Source organism: Theropithecus gelada, chromosome 16, assembly GCF_003255815.1.
Source record: "Theropithecus gelada isolate Dixy chromosome 16, Tgel_1.0, whole genome shotgun sequence".
In the NCBI taxonomy this organism is placed as follows: domain Eukaryota; kingdom Metazoa; phylum Chordata; class Mammalia; order Primates; family Cercopithecidae; genus Theropithecus; species Theropithecus gelada.
In genome coordinates, this window is record NC_037684.1 from 28311029 (window position 1) to 28330375 (window position 19347).

Here is a 19347-nt window from a genome sequence, read left to right on the forward strand (position 1 = left end):
TAGGTGTTTAGAACTTTACCAAAAAAATCACTAGTTCAGCCATCAGTAGATCTGGATCCTAGGCTTTTCGCTGTCACCAAGATGCTGTGACCTCTAACCTTGTATACAGGTTTGCTTTGTACCTTGCGAGGTTGAGCATTAGAGAGTTAAGTAAAGTGCCTAGCATCATACCTGGTGCACAGAACCCAAAACGGTAGGTGTCATGTAGCAGTTCTGAAAATCTAGCCCATCAGGATGATGCAAATGGGTGCGTTCGGCAGTGAGAAGGGGAACCACATCTTGACACATCCAGTCGAAGGAAGAGCGCGGAAGTAGAGTCGCGCGGCAGCAAAGACTACGCCTCCCACCGTGCTTTGCGGCGGGGCCGGCCCGTCTTGCCCAGAGTCGCCCTGCAGCGATCGCGCGTCTTTCCACCGAGGCCCCGGATGTAGAGTCCCTCCCACCCGTTCAGTGGTCATGGCCTCACAGTGACGCTAAGACTTGGGGCTCTCTCATTGGCTGTAACTCTTCTACTGAATTGGAAGCAAAAAAAGAGGCGGTGCACAAGGCGAACGGTGCCTGTGACTACAGCCAATCAGAAGCGAGGCCGGGCTTTGGCGGGAGGTGGGAACACTGTGGCCATTCGAATTTGGCGCGAGCGCGGTTGTGTTTTGCTGCTGCCGGTGTGCAGTTTGTTCAGGGGCTTGTGGTGGTGAGTCCCTGAGCCTGCGTGTGAGAGACGTGAGAAGGATCCTGCACTGAGGAGGTGGGAAGGGGAGGATTGCTCGAGGAGGCCTGGGGTTTGTGAGGCAGCGGAGTTGCGTGAAGGCTGCGGGTTCCGGCGAGGCCCGAGGTAAAGTGAAGGTAAAAGAGCTGAGCTCGCTGGCGGTCTGAGGTCAGGATCAGGGAAAGGGCAGGTGCCCTCAGGGTAGTTATAGCAGTTGTGCGTGGTGTGAAGGAGCTGAAAGTTGTAGGAAGGAAATATTCTGGGGTGCGTTGAGAGCTGCCTAGAATGAGGACTGAGTGCAGAGGCGGAGAAAACTGAGGGAAGACTGAACTGTAGTGTGAGGACTTGGGAGAGAAGAGACTAAATGTGGCGGATGCTGGGCTGAACTGGTGATAAAGACACCCCGCGTTCCTGGAGAGAGGGAATTAGAAGTTCTATATAAATCAATTCATGTAACTGTTTTTTTTTTTTGAGACGGGGTCTTGCTCTCGTCGCCCAGGCTGGAATGCAGTGGCGCGATCTCCGCTCACTGACTGCAACCTCCGCCTCCCGGGTTCAAGCGATACTCCTGCCTCAGCCTCTCGAATAGCTGATACTACAGGCGCCCGCCACCACGCCCGGCTAATTTTTTATTTTGAGACGGAGTCTCGCTCTGTCGCCCAGGCTGGAGTGCAGTGGCGCGATCTCGGCTCACTGCAAGCTCCGCCTCCCGGGTTCACGCCATTCTCCTGCCTCAGGCTCCCGAGTAGCTGGGACTACAGGCGCCCGCCACCTCGCCCGGCTAATTTTTTGCATTTTTAGTAGAGAAGGGATTTCACCGTGTTAGCCAGGATGGTCTCGATCTCCTGACCTCGTGATCCACCCGCCTCGGCCTCCCAAAGTGCTGGGATTACAGGCGTGAGCCACCGCGGCCAGCCGTAATTTTTGTATTTTTACTACAGACGGGGTTTCACCATGTTGGCCAGGCTGGTCTCGAACTCCTGACCTCAGGTGATCCGCCCGCCTCGGCCTCCCAAAGTGCTGGGATTACAGGCGTGAGCCACCACGCCCGGCCTATTTCAGGTAACTTCTTATTGCATGGCTCAATTGGTTAAGAACTTGGGCTCTGGCGCCAGAATGCCTGGAGTTACATACCTGTTTTTCTGTGACTTTGGGCCACTGTTTAATCTCAGTTTTCTCATGTGTAAAATAAAGGCTAATAGTAGTACCTACCTCTTTAAGATAATTTTTAAACGAATTGGTACCTAAAGTGTTTATAACAGCGGCTTCCACGTAGTAGGTAGACAACAAATGTCAGCTGTTCTTGCATAGATTTGGATGTGAAGCAAAACTGAATGCTAAAATATTGTGATAACATAATTAAGAAATAAGTGTTAATCATCAGTATAAATTTATTTATTCTCTTCACTTTCACACATTGACTAGTTGTCCTGTTATTTTTTTTTAATCTAGCTGTGCTGCCATCATGCCTCAAACCCGATCCCAGGCACAGGCTACAATCAGTTTTCCAAAAAAGAAGCTGTCTCGGGCATTGAACAAAACTAAAAACTCAAGTGATGCCAAACTAGAACCGACAAATGTTCAAGCTGTAACCTGTTCTCCTCGTGTAAAAGCCCTGCCTCTCAGCCCCAGGAAACGTCTGGGTAAACCATCCATTATATCACCTTTTCACTAGCAGCTCGTGACCTTTCTTTTCTCAGTAAGATGTGTGTCCTTTGAAGGAGCTTTCTAAGTTCAGTTAAGACTTTTTTTTTTTTTTTTTTTTTGAGACAGTCTTGCTCCATCTCCCATCCTGGAGTGCAATGGTGCGATCTCAGCTCCCTGCAACCTCTGCCTCCCAGGTTCAAGCGATTCTCCTGCCTCAGCTTCCCAAGTAGCTGGGATTACAGGCGCCCACCACCACGCCTGGCTAATTTTTTTTTTTTAGTAGAGACAGGGTTTCGCCATGTTGGCCAATCTGGTCTCTGACCTCCTGATCTCAGGTGATCCACCTGCCTCGGCCTCCCAAAGTGCTGGGATTACAGGCGTGAGCTACGGCTCCTGACCCTAAGACTACTCTTCATCTGAGTTATTTTCAGAATGGTTGCTAAGTGCTTACCAAACTCCAGAGTTAAGCCACTTACTGAAGTCACTTTCTGAACTACTTAATAGGTCTGATCTTCAATTCCTTAATGCTGAACTTAGTTCTGTCAGTGTTTTAAGTTACCATGTAGTTACACGGTATTATGAAATTTAACCTCAATATTTGTGAAATTAAAAGAAACAAAAAGGTGACATGCTGGATATTTTCCGTCCTTTAGAACAGTGGTTGGTAATTCTTTCTTGTTTTGGAACATTTGTTTTTAAATGGGGGGGTGATTTGGTTGTTTCTGGAGACAAGTTTGGTTGTTACAGCTGGGTGTTGCTACTGGCATAGTGGGTAGAGGCCAGGGATGCTGCTAAACATTACAATGCACAGGACAGCTCCTTGACAATGAAGAATCATTTGGTTCAAGATGTCAGTGGTGCCAATATTGAGAAAACCTGTTTCAAAACAGCCTTACAATTTCATCCTGGTAAAACCCGTTTGGTTTCTACTAAATGCAGTAGTCCTCACTTATCTATGTGGGATACATTCCAAGACCCCCAGTGGATGCCTGCAATTGAGGATAGTACCAAACCCTACGTATACTGTGTTTTTGATCTGATAACCAAGCCAGCTACTAAGTGACCAGTGGGTGGATAGCATATACAGTGTGGATATGCTGGCTGAAGGGATGATTCATGTCTCTGGTAGGATGGTATGGGATTTCATCATGGTACTAAACTGCATGCAATTTAAAACTTGTCAATTGTTTATTTCTGGAATTTTCCATTTAGTATTTTCAGACTGAGGGTAACTAGAACGGTGGATAAGGGCACTACTGTAGTAAGATCAGTGGTGCCATCTGGTGGCCAATATTTGCTGCTAAGTGAGAAGGCATTTTATGTTGGTGGTTCTAAGGTAGAAATTCACCTCTTTCTGGGAGAAGCAGAGGTCTTGCACATCCTTTTACTATCCAATGCTATGACTGACTACATTTTGATTTTATTATGTTTCAGGTGATGACAACCTATGCAACACTCCCCATTTACCTCCTTGTTCTCCACCAAAGCAAGGCAAGAAAGAGAATGGTCCCCCTCACTCACGTACACTTAAAGGACGAAGATTGGTATTTGACAATCAGCTGACAATTAAGTCTCCTAGCAAAAGAGAACAAGCCAAAGTTGACCAAAACAAAATACTTTCTTCAGTTAGAAAAAGTCAAGAGATCACAACAAATTCTGAGCAGAGATGCATATTGGAGAAAGAATCTGCATGTGTGAGACTATTCAAGCAAGAAGGTTTGTTCTTCCATGGCAACTGTTAGTGCAGCCATTGTAACCAAGGCTGATGACTCCAAATGAACCACCCAGTGGGTCTTCTCAGTCACCTTCTGTTGTGTCTAATTGACCTTTTATGTCTGGCACAGGCACTTGCTACCAGCAAGCAAAGCTGGTCCTGAACACAGCTGTCCCAGATCGGCTGCCTGCCAGGGAAAGGGAGATGGATGTCATCAGGAGTTTCCTGAGGGAACACATCTGTGGGAAAAAAGCTGGAAGCCTTTACCTTTCTGGTGCTCCTGGAACTGGAAAAACTGCCTGCTTAAGCCGGATTCTGCAAGACCTCAAGGTACATTGAGAGTCTGAATTATGATGCTCTTGGTAAATGATACTTGGGTGTTTTGTTTTTGAAACAGGGTCTCACTGTCTTGTCCAAGCTGGAGTGCAGTGGTGTGATCTCGGCTCACTGCAGCCATGACCTCTTGGGCTCAGGTGATCCTCCCACCTCGACCTCCTGGATAACTGGGACTACTGGCACTCACCACTACGCCCAGCTAATTTTTTGTAGAGACAGGGTTTCACCATGTTGCCCAGACTTGTCCTGAACTCCTGAGCTCAAGCAATCGGCCTGCTTCAGCCTCCAAAGTGCTGGGATTACAGGTGTAAGCCACTGTGGCTGGCCAGCACTTAGTTTTTAAGAGTTAAGAAAGAGGGCTAGGCACAGTGGCTCACACCTGTAATCCCAGCACTTTGGGAGGCCGAGGTGGGCGGATCACCTGAGGTCAGGAGTTCGAGACCACCTTGGTCAACATGGTGAAACCCTGTCATGGTGAAACCCTGTCTCTACCAATAATAGAAAAAAAAAATTAGCCGAGTATGGTGGCAGGTGCCTATAATCCCAGCTACTTGGGAGGCTGAGGCAGGAGGATCACTTGAACTTGGGAAGCAGAGGTTGCAGTGAACTGAGATTGCACCACTGTACTCCAGCCTGGGTGACACAGCAAGACTCCATTTCAAAAGAAAAAGGAAAAAAAAGAGTTAAGAAAGAGTAGGCCTGGTGTGGTGGCTCACGCTTCTAATTCCAACACTTTGGGAGGCTGATGCGGGTGGATCACCTGAAGTCAGGAGTTCAAGGCCAGCCTGGCCAACAGGGCAAAACCCCATCTCTACTAAAAATACAAAAATTAGCTGGGTGTGGTGGTGTATCCCTGTAATCCCAGCTACTTGGGAGACTGAGGCAGGAGAATCACTTGAACTTGGGAGGCAGAGGTTGCAGTAAGTTGAGATTGTGCCATTGCATTTCAGCCTGGGCAACAGAGTGAGACTCTGTCTCCAAAAGAAAAGAAAAGAAAGAGTAGAAGTTTCGAAGATTGAAGGTTTCTTCAAAACAAGACATTTGTAATTTCGTTGTTTAAATCTTTCCAAATGAAAGTAGAGCTTCCTTACGCGCTGTTAGCTCTTCAAAGACATTTTAGGCTCTATCAGATCTTTATTTTCTGAGGCCAAAATAACTACCATGTTTGCATTTTTTTTCCAGAAGGAACTGAAAGGCTTTAAAACTATCATGCTGAATTGCATGTCCTTGAGGAGTGCCCAGGCTGTATTCCCAGCTATTGCTCAGGAGATTTGTCAGGAAGAGGTATCCAAGCCAGCTGGGAAGGACATGATGAGGAAATTAGAAAAACATATGACTGCAGAGAAGGGCCCCATGATGTAAGTATTGTTCTGCTTCATGTTGCTCTGTGAAAATCTGCAAGGTCTGTTGCCCATAAAAAGTACATTTTGTATATTTGCTCTCTGAAGGATAGTTACATAAGCTTAAAGGGAAAGAAGAGAAGGAAGATACACCTAATTTTAAATTGGATTACTTGTAGATGATGTGGAGTATCCTTGTAACAGTAACTAGAGATAGGATAGATTATGATCTTTAAACTGGTCTGAGCTTTAGGAAAGTGACCTGAAGACAGCCTATACCAAACATTAGAGGGTTAGGAAGGTGAATATGGATCCTAACTGTTTCTCTTTTTATAGTGTGTTGGTATTGGATGAGATGGATCAACTGGACAGCAAAGGCCAGGATGTATTGTACACACTATTTGAATGGCCATGGCTGAGCAATTCTCGCTTGGTGCTGATTGGTTAGTGCTCAATTGTTAATGTTACGTGGTGGTTTTAAAGTATTTTTTTTTTAAATATATATTCAGCTTATTTATCAACTATTTTATCTTAAACCAGCTTTCTGCCTTGTCAAAATAGAAAGTTAAATGACTAGGTACATCTTACCTAATAGATATATCTTATCAATTGGGATGGGGTAGGAGACAACTGTGAAGTAACATTAAGATGCTAGATTCTATAACTGGAAATTTATTTAGCTTTCAGAGGATTTAGTTTTCCCTTTAGGATAATGTGACCAATGATCAATGTTGTTGATCTCCTCCTTAGGTATTGCTAATACCCTGGATCTCACAGATAGAATTCTGCCTAGGCTTCAAGCTAGAGAAAAATGTAAGCCACAGCTGTTGAACTTCCCACCTTATACCAGAAATCAGATAGTCGCTATTTTGCAAGATCGACTTACTCAGGTCAGTGCCAACTATTTTGCCAAATTATGTGTTTCTTGGATCACCTGTGCTAGGAAAATTTAACAATAGTTTTAAAATATTTTTGCCTTGATTGCTTTATTAATGGAGCAAGAAGTTCCTGTGGACCATAGTGAGAACATTTTTATGTGCATTTCTGCTTCATTCATTTACTGGGTTTCTCAGTGTTGAAATAAAATCAGGAGTTAGAGGAATTTTGAGATGGAGTTTTGCTCTTGTCGCCCAGGCTGGAATGCAATGGCATGATCTCGGCTCTCTACAACCTCTGCCTCCCGGGTTCAAGCAATTCTTCTGCCTCAGCCTCCCGAGTAACTGGGGTTACAGCACCCGCCACCACGCCCAGCTAATTGTTATATTTTTAGTAGAGCTCGGGTTTCACCATGTTGGCCAGGCTGGTCTCGAACTCCTAACCTCAGGTGATATGCCTGTCTCGGCCTCCAAAGTGCTGGGATTACAGGTGTGAGCCACTGTACCCGGCCTCGAGTGCTTTCTTTAATGACTTTTAAAAAATAGGGCCTATGAAAAAACTTTTTCTGTTGAAAGTAACTAAATAGATATTTTATTTTTGCTAATTTCAGTTCTGATTGCTTTTTTTCCATTTATGAACTTCTACCACATCCATACAAAATGCTTAAATGTGTGAAAACTCTCAAATATCTCCATTATTTATGAGAAGAAAAGGCATCTTTTTGACCCTAAAGAGTTGCCAATCAAGTTTAGGGTTAAATGTGAAAATATTTATGCTTGGGACATAAATTACCGAGGGAGAATCCTATAGTTCAAACTGTCATATTCTATGTCTTGTCTTAAGGTATCTAGAGATCAGGTTCTGGACAATGCTGCAATTCAATTCTGTGCCCGCAAAGTCTCTGCTGTTTCAGGAGATGTTCGCAAAGCACTAGATGTTTGCAGGTGAGTTATGGCACTGTTGCCTCCTTTTATTAAAAAAAAAAGAAATGCTGTTAATTGTCTCATGTAACTCAAGTGAATGTGGCTTAAGAGGCTCTGTTCTGCAACTTTTTTACGCTCAGAAAGGAGGACTTGTTTCTCAGTGGGGAGCTCTGGATTTCCACCGTGTTAATGTCTGAAACATTATCAGTCCATTACCTACAGAGGGAGAAACAAATGAGATGTTGCTGGCACTCCCTGTGGTGATTATAGATTGGTTAATTACATTTGTATTAAAAAAGACTCCAGTTTACTTTTCCATTAGCTGGTCTCAAGCAGGTTTATTTATGGACCTGAACCATCTTTGCCTTTAGACTTTTTCCCTTCCTTTCCTTTTGTGAGCACCCCTTCTTCCCTCCAGTTGGTGGTCCCCCATAGTTGTACTCCAGACCTCTTTCTCCCTTCCCATCCCCCTGTCCCTCCTGCTGGGGAAAGCCTCTGTGCTGACTGATGAAATTTCTTCCTTCCCAGTAGGGACGCTGGGTCCATTAAAATGATACTTGCTGTGCTGGCCTGCTGGTCCAACCTCCCCCTATTGCCATGCAGAAGACCCAGGTCTGGCTTATGGCTTCCTGTGGGCAAAGTACTTTGGAGAGAGCAGTGGGAGAGTAAGCTCTTCCTATTGCTAGATTGCATGATCCTGAATTTGAAAGTTTCCCCTAATCAGCAAACTACTTGGGTAAAGACTGCAACTATGAGCAATAGTCATGTAGGCTAGGGTGGTTTAGCCTACACATATCCTATGTATTTATAACTGAAGATATCTCTTTTAGGTTTGGTGTGTATGGGTGGTGCTGGCTCCCTTTAGTTAGTCACCCACACTACATATCCTCTCTCCTACCCATGACATTTTCTCCTCATCCAAGATGTTATCATTGGCTTAATGTATGATGACCTACTTGGCATCTATTAGGAGGAAACCATTGAAGTTTCTCAAATCTGACGTCCATGAATTATTTCAAAGCAATTAAGTCCCCTTATCTGAGAAATAACCCAGTTTTGTTTGGGGGCTTTAAAATTACAAAACATCATAATTTTAAAGTTAGACATAGGATATGTATAGGCTAAACCATGTTAGCCTACATGACCATTGTTCATAGTTGCAGTCTTTAAGCAATGGTCATTAATGTGCCTGCTTTTGAGGCTGGTGGTTTGGTATGGTGTTTGGTTTGGCTCACACTAAATTAATTTTAGAAATTTTTTTTATAGGAGAGCTATTGAAATTGTAGAGTCAGATGTCAAAAGCCAGACTGTTCTCAAACCACTGTCTGAATGTAAGTAGTTTATCTTCTTCTTGTCTTCCTTTGTAACTGGAAGCTTAGCTTTTCTGAGGAAAGAGGTAAAAAGATGAATTGAACATAGTTAAATCCAAAATCACCCATTTTTATGTGTGTCTGTGTTTTTAGTCTGTTTCATCTACTTTATTTCAATCTTGCCTGCCAGTACTATAGTTCATGCATTACTGGAAATGAGTTCCCAGGGTATTGCGTAAATGGCTGGGACAGAGTAAGTTTTCTTTCCAAGCTCTAGAAATGAAACTTGTAGACAATGAGGTTGGATCAGCTCTCTAGGTGCTTATGTTGCGTGCACTTTAGGTCTCAATATAGGTGAAAGCAAAGCCTGATAAATAAGGGAGAATTGGGTAAAAGAATTGTGAGGCCAGAGGCCCAGCGCGGTGGCTCAAGCCTGTAATCCCAGCACTTTGGGAGGCCGAGACGGGCGGATCACGAGGTCAGGAGATCGAGACCATCCTGGCTAATACGGTGAAACCTCGTCTTTACTAAAAAAATACAAAAAACTAGCCCGGCGAGGTGGCGGGCGCCTATAGTCCCAGCTACCCGAGAGGCTGAGGCAGGAGAATGGCGTAAACCCGGGAGGCGGAGCTTGCGGTGAGCTGAGATTCGGCCACTGCACTCCAGCCTGGGCGACAGAGCGAGACTCCATCTCAAAAAAAAAAAACAAGAATTGTGAGGCTAGGTGTGGTGGTTCACACCTGTAATCCCAGCACTTTGGGAGGCCAAGACGGGAGGATCGCTTGAGCCCAGGATTGTGAGACCAGCCTGGGCAATATAGTGAGACCTTGTTTCTACAACAAAATTTTTAAAATTTTGCAGCCATTAGAAATATGAGTTCATATCCTTTTTAGGGACATGGATGAAGCTGGAAACCATCATTCTCAGCAGAGTAACACAGGAACAGAAAACCAAATACCACATGTTCTCACTCATAAGTGGGAGTTGAACAATGAGAACACATGGATGCAGGGAGGGGAACATCACATGCCGGAGCCTGTCAGGGGTGAGGGCCAAAGGGAGGGAGAGCATGCCGGACTTAAAACCTAGATGAGGGGTTGATGAGTGCAGCAGGCCATCATGGCACATGTATACCTATGTAACAAACCTGCACATTCTGCACATGTACCCCAGAACTTAAAGTTAAAAAAAAAAATTAGACAAGCATGGCGTGTGCCTATAGTCCTAGCTACTTGGGAGGGTGAGGCAGGAGAATCACTTGAGCCGGAAAGGCAGTGGTTGCAGTGAGCTGAGATCGTGCCACTGCACTGCCAGCCTGGGCAACAAAGTGAGACTCTGTCTCAAAAGAATAATAAGAAGAAAAATTATAAGTTCAACTTGGGATAGATATCTCAAGCTTTTAAAGAAGTCTAGAGGGTAGAGGTAAAAATATCATACTGCTACAGTAAGCTACACGCTATCACAAATGACAAAACTAATTTTCCATTCCCTCAGCCCTGTTGTTTCGGTTGTGGCAAATGTAAAATGGCCATGAACTACATATCTTACAGTATTTGATATCCAGTGTTAGTCTTTATAAACAGAATAGTAAGATTTGATTGTTTCTTTTTCACTCCTACACTGGCTGGGAGTTAGTAAAATTGTTTCTGGCATTATAGTTCTACATGAAATTCTTTCTTTTTTTCATCAATTTGCTGAAATAAAATAATTAAAAATACTTCAGAAGTGGCCAAAAATAGTGCTTAGGCTAATAGTAGGCAATATATACCAATGTATAGACTTAGATACTGGTTTCTTCTTCCATTTCAACTTTTCAGATTATTCCCTTTTCCTCCTTTTTCCCCACCAGTAACATTTAGGCTTGTCACTGGCCCCTGTGAGCACCACTAGCACAAACATAATTAAAAGAGGTAAAGAGGTTGTAAGTTCTATCTTTTGACTTCGGGTTTGTGTGGGATTGGCTTTTTTCTTTTTCTTTTTTTCTTTTTTCTTTTTGTGTGAGACAAGATCTTGCTCTGTCTCCCAGGCTGGAGTCCAGTGTGCAATTATGGCTGGTGCGATCATGGCTCACTGCAGCTGCAACCTCCCAGGCCCAAGCAGTCCTCTCACCTCAGCCTCCCCAGCTCCAGCTACTGCTAATTTTAAAATTTTTGTAGAGTCAATGGGTGGAGGAGTCTCCTTATGTTGCCCGGGCTGGTCTCAAACTCCTGGGATGAAGTGATTCTCCTGCCTCAGCCTACCACAGCTTTGGAATTACAGGCATGAGCCACCATACCAGGTTGAGATTGGCTTTTAATGGCTCCAGAAAGCTACAGGGAGAATGACTTCAACTAAATATAAGAAGAAAATTTCTAATAACTAGAACTAACTGGGCTTCCTTGAAACATAGTGGGTTCTCCAGCATTGAAGATATTCAGACAAAAGCTGGATAGATGCCACTTGTTGAGATTGTTTTAGAGAGGACTTGGCCATTGGGTAGGGAGTAAAAATAGACTTCTAAATTCCTTTCACTTTTAAGATTCTCTTGATCTGTGATCTCCGGTTTCTCCATTAGTCCTCTGCAGCATCCCTTTGTGGTAATATAATATTATAGAAGTAAATTGTTGTGGGACAACTGCAAGTGATTTCAGGAAGTAACTTCAGGCAAAGGTTGTTACAGAGCATGTTTCTCTGTCTTGAAATTCATGCATCTCCAAACGATGAGGCCATAGTCTTTTTTTTTTTTTTTTTTTTTGAGACAGGGTCTTGCTCTGTCACCCAGGCTGGAGTACAGTGGCGTGATCTTGGCTCACTGCAACCTCCTCCTCCCAGGCTCAAGCCATCCTGCCACCCCAGCCTCCTGAGTAGCTGGGACCACAGGCACACACCACCACACCCCGCTGTTTTTTTGTATTTTTAGTAGAGATGGGGTTTCACCTTGTTGCCCAGGCTGGTCATGAATTCCTGAGCTCAAGCCATTAGTTATTTTTCCTGATCCTCTCCCTCCACCCTCCTATAGGCCCCAGTGTGTGTTGTCCCCTCTGTGTGTCTACGTGTTCTCATCATTTAGCTCCCACTTAGAAGTGAGAACATGTGGTATGTGGTTTTCTGTTCCTGCAGTAGTTTGCTAAGGATATAGTCTTATGCAGCTTATTGGCAATTTCCCAACCCCTAGCTTTTATTAAGATGATGATATCTGACCAGGCATGGTGGCTCACGCCCATAATCTCAGCGCTTTGGGAGGCGGAGGAGGGCAGATTGCTTGAGCTAAGGAGTTCAAGACCAGCCAGGGCAACATGATGAAACCCCATCTCTACAAAAAATACCAAAAAAAAAAAAAGATGGTGCTATCTGCTAGCATATCTAGTGACATTTTCTCAAGTGTTGCTCTACTGCTGATCAGCTTGGGCAAGTGAACCAAACCTCAAAGGTCATTTGGGGAAGCCCTCTGAAGGACTGATATGGTAGTGACTTCACTCACCACATTTAGCCACTCATTTGATCCAAAATATTAGGGAATTTTCCAACCTTTTTTTTTCCCTTTTTTTTTTTTTTTTGAGACGGAGTCTGGCTTTGTTGCCCAGGCTGGAGTGCAGTGGCTGGATCTCAGCTCACTGCAAGCTCCGCCTCCCGGGTTTACGCCATTCTCCTGCCTCAGCCTCCCGAGTAGCTGGGACTACAGGCGCCCGCCATCACGCCCAGCTAGTTTTTTGTATTTTTTTTAGTAGAGACGGGGTTTCACCGTGTTAGCCAGGATGGTCTCGATCTCCTGACCTCGTGATCCGCCCGTCTCGGCCTCCCAAAGTGCTGGGATTATAGGCTTGAGCCACCGCGCCCGGCCTTTTTTTTTTTTTTTTTTTCTCAAGACGGAGTTTCACTCTGGCGCCCAGGCTGGAGTGCAGTGGCACGATCTCGGCTCACTGCAACCTCTGCCTCCCGAGTTTAAGTGATTCTTCTGCCTCAGCCTCCCAAGTAGCTGGGATTATAGGCACCCGCCACCACACCCAGCTAATTTTTTGTATTTTTAGTAGAGACGGGGTTTCACTGTGTTGGGCAGGCTGGTCTCAAACTCCTGACCTCAGGTGATCTGCCCACCTTGGTCTCCCAAAGTGCCGGGATTACAGGCATGAGCCACTGCACCCAGCCTTTTTTTTTTTTTCCTTTCTTAATTACCAAGCACAGTCACCATATTTGCTTCAAGGTTCTGTTATTCTGTACCTCTGAGATACTAGGAACTAGCCTGGCATGGTGGCATGCACCTGTAATCCTAGCTACACAGGAGGCTGAGGCGGGAGGATCACTTGAGCCCAGGAAGCCAAGGCTGCAGTGAGCCATGCTAGTGCCACTGCACTCCAGCCTGAGCGACAGAGATCCTGTCCCCCCCCCCGCCCCCCCCCCCCCCCCCCCCCCCGCCCCGCCAAAAAAAAAAAAAACAATAGTTCCCTGGTCCTTTCATGAGGTGGGTTTTGTCCCTCTGACATTAAATTACATTCCATAAGACAAAATAGCTCACTATTTGGCCTAGAGAAAGGGTAACCCTATTTTTCAAGTCATCCCACATTATTTTGACATCTTTAAGAGAATAGCGTTATCTCTCATCCTTTGGCCTCTGGTTAGAGAGAACCTCTGCTTTGCCACCATGTGACCGTACTTGAATTTCCTTTAGCTCAAACTTAGTATCATCCGTCTCATCATGCATACACACACACAATATTTTAGAAAACGAATTAAGCTTGACTTATTTACTTTATAGGTAAATCACCTTCTGAGCCTCTGATTCCCAAGAGGGTTGGTCTTATTCACATATCCCAAGTCATATCAGAAGTTGATGGTAATAGGATGACCTTGAGCCAAGGAGCACAAGATTCCTTCCCTCTTCAGCAGAAGATCTTGGTCTGCTCTTTGATGCTCTTGATCAGGCAGTTGAAAATCAAAGAGGTCACTCTGGGGAAGGTAAGTTGGGATGGAGCAGACAGAGCGGAGGTAGAGATCAGAATCTGCTTTGCAGAGCAGGTATTTTCCAAAAGGCCTATGATACTTCAGCTGATATGAATTTAAAATGGATTTTAACAGTAAGAATTAACACTGGTACTCTATAAAAGGCACCTATTTCCCTTGGGTTGTGGTTGAGAGTTTACCATTAATCTTTTCCCCATACTCCCCTTCATTTCTGCATCTCTCTATGAAATACATAAAGCCCCTTTCCTACATTACTGTATAGGTTTTCGGGAATATCTACAGAAGCCTGTTCAAGGATTTTATTGAAAAGAGGAAGAAATAGGATATTCAGATAAGTTTTTGCAAACCCAGACTCAGGTTTCTTAAATGATTAAAGGCTATAAGCAATGTGACTTTTAAGCAGCATTTGTTCTCCCTTGTTTCCTACCAGTTATATGAAGCCTACAGTAAAGTCTGTCGCAAACAGCAGGTGGCAGCTGTGGACCAGTCAGAGTGTTTGTCACTTTCAGGGCTCTTGGAAGCCAGGGGCATTTTAGGATTAAAGAGAAACAAGGAAACCCGTTTGACAAAGGTACAACTGCTTTTTTGTGACAGTGTTTTTAATTGTTCTATTTTGTAGAGTGATGCTAAAGTAAAGGTTTATTGTTAAACGAGATGACCACAATTAGTTAAACAAGTCGATTTTTGTTAGGTAAGGTTTAAGGTGTATAAAGATGGGAGTGTGATATGAATATTTTTTCAGGCCATTGGGAAAAAAAAGTAGTAGAGACTTGTCTTTTGTGAGAAAAGTTTAATATGGTATAAGTTTGTGTACTGACAACTTTGCTTTTATGAGTTCTCCAGTGTGAAAAATCCTTTTCTTTTCTTTACAGGTGTTTTTCAAGATTGAAGAGAAGGAAATAGAGCATGCTCTGAAAGATAAAACTTTAATTGGAAATATCTTAGCTACTGGATTGCCTTAAATTCTTCTCCTACACCCCACCTGAAAGTATTCAGCTGGCATTTAGAGAGCTACAGTCTTCATTTTAGTGCTTTACACATTCGGGCCTGAAAACAAATATGACCTTTTTTACTTCAAGCCAATGAATTTTAATCTATAGATTCTTTAATATTAGCACAGAATAATATCTTTGGGTCTTACTATTTTTACCCATAAAAGTGACCAGGTAGACCCTTTTTAATTACATTCACTACTTCTATCACTTGTGTATCTCTAGTCAATGTGCTTGCAAGTGTACAGATCTGTGTAGTGGAATGTGTGTATATTTACCTCTTTGTTTGCTCAAACATGAGTGGGTATTTTTTTGTTTGTTTTTTGTTTTTTGTTTTTGAGGCCGCATCTCACCCTGTTGCCCAGGCTAGAGTGCATTGGCGTGTTCTCTGCTCACTGCAGCATCCGCTTCCCAGGTTGAAGCGATTCTCTTGCCTCAGCCTCCCGAATAGCTGGGATTACAGGTGCCCACCACTGTGCCCAGCTAATTTTTGTATTTTTAGTAGAGACAGGGTTTTACCATGTTGGCCAGGCTGGTCTTGAACTCCTGACCCTCAAGTGATCCACCCACCTCGGCCTTCCAAAGTGCTGGGATTACAGGCGTGAGCCACCACGCCCAGCCATGAGTGTATTTTGTTAAGAACTTTGAGGTTAGGGTAAGAAGAATGAAAATGATCCAGAAAAATGCAAGCAAGTCCACATGGAGATTTGTAGGACACTGGTTAAAGAATTTCTTTCTTTTTGGAGTATACTATGTTCATGGTGCAGATACTATGACATTATGGCATTTTAAAGACTCGTTGAGTTTCTTGGGCACTCCCAAGGGCGTTGGGGTCATAAGGAGACTGTAACTCTACAGATTGTGAATATATTTATTTTCAAGTTGCATTCTTTGTCTTTTTAAGCAATCAGATTTCAAGAGACCTCAAGCTTTCAGAAGTCAATGTGAAAATTCCTTCCTAGATTGTCCCACAGTCTTCGCTGCCCTTGGATGAAGCCACTTATTTCAAGATGCTTACTTTGGGGTTGGGTTTTCATCTAAACACATTTTTCCAGTCTTATTAGATAAATTAGTCCATATGGTTGGTTAATCAAGAGTCTTCTGGGTTTGGTTTGGTGGCATTAAATGGCAATTTGTGACTGAGACACCAGAGGGCACCATTATAACATTGACTGCTTTGAAAGGGGATGCTTGAGGCTGAGGTAGTTTTGAGGGAAAGGGGGAAGTTCTAGTTTGATTTGTTTGGGAGATTGCTGTACTTTTATAACTCAAGCAAATGCTTGAAGTGTAAACCATGTGTGATACGAATGATCTGAGAGCCAGTGACCAAGTCTGCTTTTCCCAGAGCTCTCCTGCTGCCGCCTCTACCTTTCTGACATGGCCTTCCATTTGGGAACTTGATATGTGTACAAATGATATGTTGGCCACTGTTTCATTCATCCTGACCACTGTATCCTTGTAATGTGATCTGAACTACAACAGGTGGTATGGGATAGAGGCAGGGAAAGCAGAGAGAGCCCTCTGAAATGAACACTACCCACTGGTGTGTGTAGCACAAGATAGTCTGTAGGCATGAGCCTGAATGTTGTTCTCACACTCCTTTACTAGAGCATTCATTCCCTCTGAAGGCAGTTTGAACATGGAAACACAGTTCTATACCTAGAAGGTTGGAAAGTGTCTGGGAGTATAAGGGTTAACAGGCATAATTGCAAAGATTGTCCAAAGACTGATGGAGAGCAGAGACTGAATGGGATTGAGAACAGATGCGAAGCTTGATTTAAATTACATTTTATTGGATGCTGCAGCCTTAAGAGACGTGACTGCTTTACAGTTTGTTTCCACACTGTGGGCAGCTGCTGTCTGTTCTGTGTCCACAATAGGATCCTGCCCAATAAGGAGCAGCCTCCCCACCTCGTTGTGTTTGAGGCTTGGCGCCTTCGTCTTAACTGTAGGGCTTGAGTCAGGAACATGGCTTGACTCGCAGTGGGGCTGCTATGTATCCTCCCTGGCTTCCAGCCAAAATCACATTGGTAGATTCGAATTTGTTTCCCCTCTATCTCCTTTCTCTCTCTTTCCCCTGGTTTTGAAAATAGGGTTTTCTGTCTACTGATTTGTTAGTTTCCTTTTCTTTACTTCTCCCCTCACTGTCAATTTCTAGGTCATTGCTGCTCTTAAGACTTTAGCAATTGGAACAGGGTTGGTTCTGTCAATGATGCGTGAAGCAGACTTAGTGTCCCTGCTTGGCTTCCGCTGCCCTTGTGGGAGCAAAAACTGATATATGTTTGTCAGTAAAGTCTTAAGTGTAATTCAGACTGCTGAGGAAGAAAGCCCTTTCCTTGCTGGCTTTTCTCACTGAAGCTGAGAGCTACAGGAAGGTGGTAGGAGTTTTAGTGGGATGGGATGGGATGGGCTTGTGGTTAGCAGTTTTTGCCACGATCATAGGCTGCTTCACTTAGAGCAGTGGCAAAGATGCTGACCTACATTCTTCCTTTTGAAGGTGATGAAGTGTCTGTCTATATCCTGGTTTATCTCTCACCCCCACCCCAAGGAAGCTGATTAAGCTTCCATAGAGTATTGGATATTGCCATGGAAAGAGCATAGACAAAATAAATTGGTGTGTATTTCAACCCCAGAGCTGCCACAGACATTTCTGGCTCAATGGAGACTTGCTTGTGGCTAGCTAACTCTGCAAGAATGTGTGAGGTCCAGGCTGGGCGTGGTGGCTCACGCCTGTAATCCCAGTACTTTGGGAGGCCGAGGCAGGTGGATCATCTGAGGTCAGGAGTTTGAGACCAATCTGGCCAACATGGCGAAACCCTGTCTCTACTAAAATAAAGTAGCCAGGCATGGTGGCGTGTTCCTGTCATTCCAGCTACTGGAAGGCTGAGGCAGGAGAATGACTACAACCCGGGAGGCAGAGGTTGCAGTGAGCCGAGATAGCACCATTGCACTCCAGCTTGGGCGACAGAGTGAGACTGTCTCAGAAAAAAAAAAAATGCCGGGTGCGGTGGCTCACGCCTGTAATCCCAGCACTTTGTGGGGCCAAGGCAGGCGGATCACTTGAGGGTCGGGAATTCAAGACCAGCCTGGCCAACATGGCGAAACCCTGTCTTTACTAGAAGTACACAAATTCACCTGGCACCGTGGTACACACCTATAATCACAGCTACTCGGGAGACTGAGGCAGGAGAATTGCTTGAGCCTGGGAGGTGAAGATTGCAGTGAGATGAGATCATGCCACTGTACTCCAGCCTGGGTGACAGAGTAAGACTGTCAAAAAATAATGTGTGAAGTCCAATCTACCCAGGGATCAAAAAGTTGGCAGAGCCTTATTCTCTCTGAGCCCCCCATTTGCATTCCTCCCTATCTTTACTAAGTGTCCCTTTGAATATACATCAGGCCAGGTGTGGTGGCTCATGTCTGTAATGCCAACACTTTGGGAGGAGGCAGCAGCGGGAGGATTACTTGAAGTCAGGAGCTTGAGACCAGCTTGGGCCACATAGTGAGACCCCCCCTTACCCTTCTCTACCAAAAAAATCTTAAAAATTAGCTGGGCATGGTGGCATGCACCTGTAGTCCTAGCTACTCGGGAAGCTGAGGCGGGAGGTTGCTTTGAGCCCGGGAGTTCAACTCGGCATGGGCTGTGATCACACCACTGCATTACAGCCTGGGTGACAGAGTGAGACCCTGTCTCTAAAAGTAAAAGAAAGCAGATACACCAATAAGAATGAGAAGTTGGGAATAAGATGTGACTTTGTGACTTCGGTTTTATATATGTGTATATATATATATATATATTTTTTTTTTTTGTAAGACTGAGTCTCGCTCTGTCACCCAGGCTGGAGCAGTGGCGCGATCTCTGCTCACTGAAAGCTCCACCTCCCAGGTTCACGCCATTCTCCTGCCTCAGCCTCCTGAGTAGCTGGGACTACAGGTGCCCACCACCACGCCCGGCTAATTTTTTCTGTATTTTTAGTAGAGACGGGGCTTCACTGTGTTAACCAGGATGATCTCGATCTCCTGACCTCGTGATCCGCCCGCCTCGGCCTCCCAAAGTGCTGGGATTACAGGCTTGAGCCACCATGCCTGGCTGGTTATATATTTTTTAAATATCTTGAGAGGTGTTAACCTTGACTGCTGAGGGAGAACAAAAGAGAGCCAAGATTGAAATTTTATTTACATTTGTATCTGTCCCTAGCAATTAGCGTAGTGCCTAATACCTCGTAGGTACTCAATAGTTGCTGAACAGATAAATTAACCAAATAAGATGCTGCCTTTTCCTCCATGGTGAGAACAGTTCCAAGGTGAAGGTAAATGTTGGTACTTTTGCACAAAGGTGGAGCAGGCCTCTGCATAAGAAGGGTGCTCTGTCTTAGAAAATGTGTCTTGGCACAGTTTTGGAGCATTAGCCTCACAGATGCATTCCAATCACTCCCTCTGATGTAGTGGCATTTTGCTTGAGGCAACTTCTATGTTGCTGGTGGGACGCTTTGGCTGTGCGGGGAAGAGTCTCACCTACAGGCTGGCAAGAGGGCTGCCTGTCTGGATGTTACGCAGTGTGGCTA

At 44.6% G+C, this 19347-nt stretch overlaps 1 protein-coding gene across 1 annotated transcript; it reads left to right on the top strand.

Moving 5' to 3' along the window:
- The first annotated feature begins 346 nt into the window (after window positions 1-346).
- Window positions 347-15720, top strand: CDC6 (cell division cycle 6). Its single transcript, XM_025363067.1, has 12 exons — window positions 347-832; window positions 2159-2349; window positions 3788-4069; window positions 4198-4397; window positions 5586-5761; window positions 6080-6186; window positions 6494-6633; window positions 7463-7563; window positions 8809-8873; window positions 13585-13784; window positions 14221-14361; window positions 14663-15720. The coding sequence occupies exons 2-12, from the start codon at window positions 2172-2174 to the stop codon at window positions 14750-14752; spliced, it is 1680 nt and encodes a 559-aa protein (XP_025218852.1). The 5' UTR covers window positions 347-832; window positions 2159-2171; the 3' UTR covers window positions 14753-15720.
- Window positions 15721-19347: the final 3627 nt, after the last annotated feature.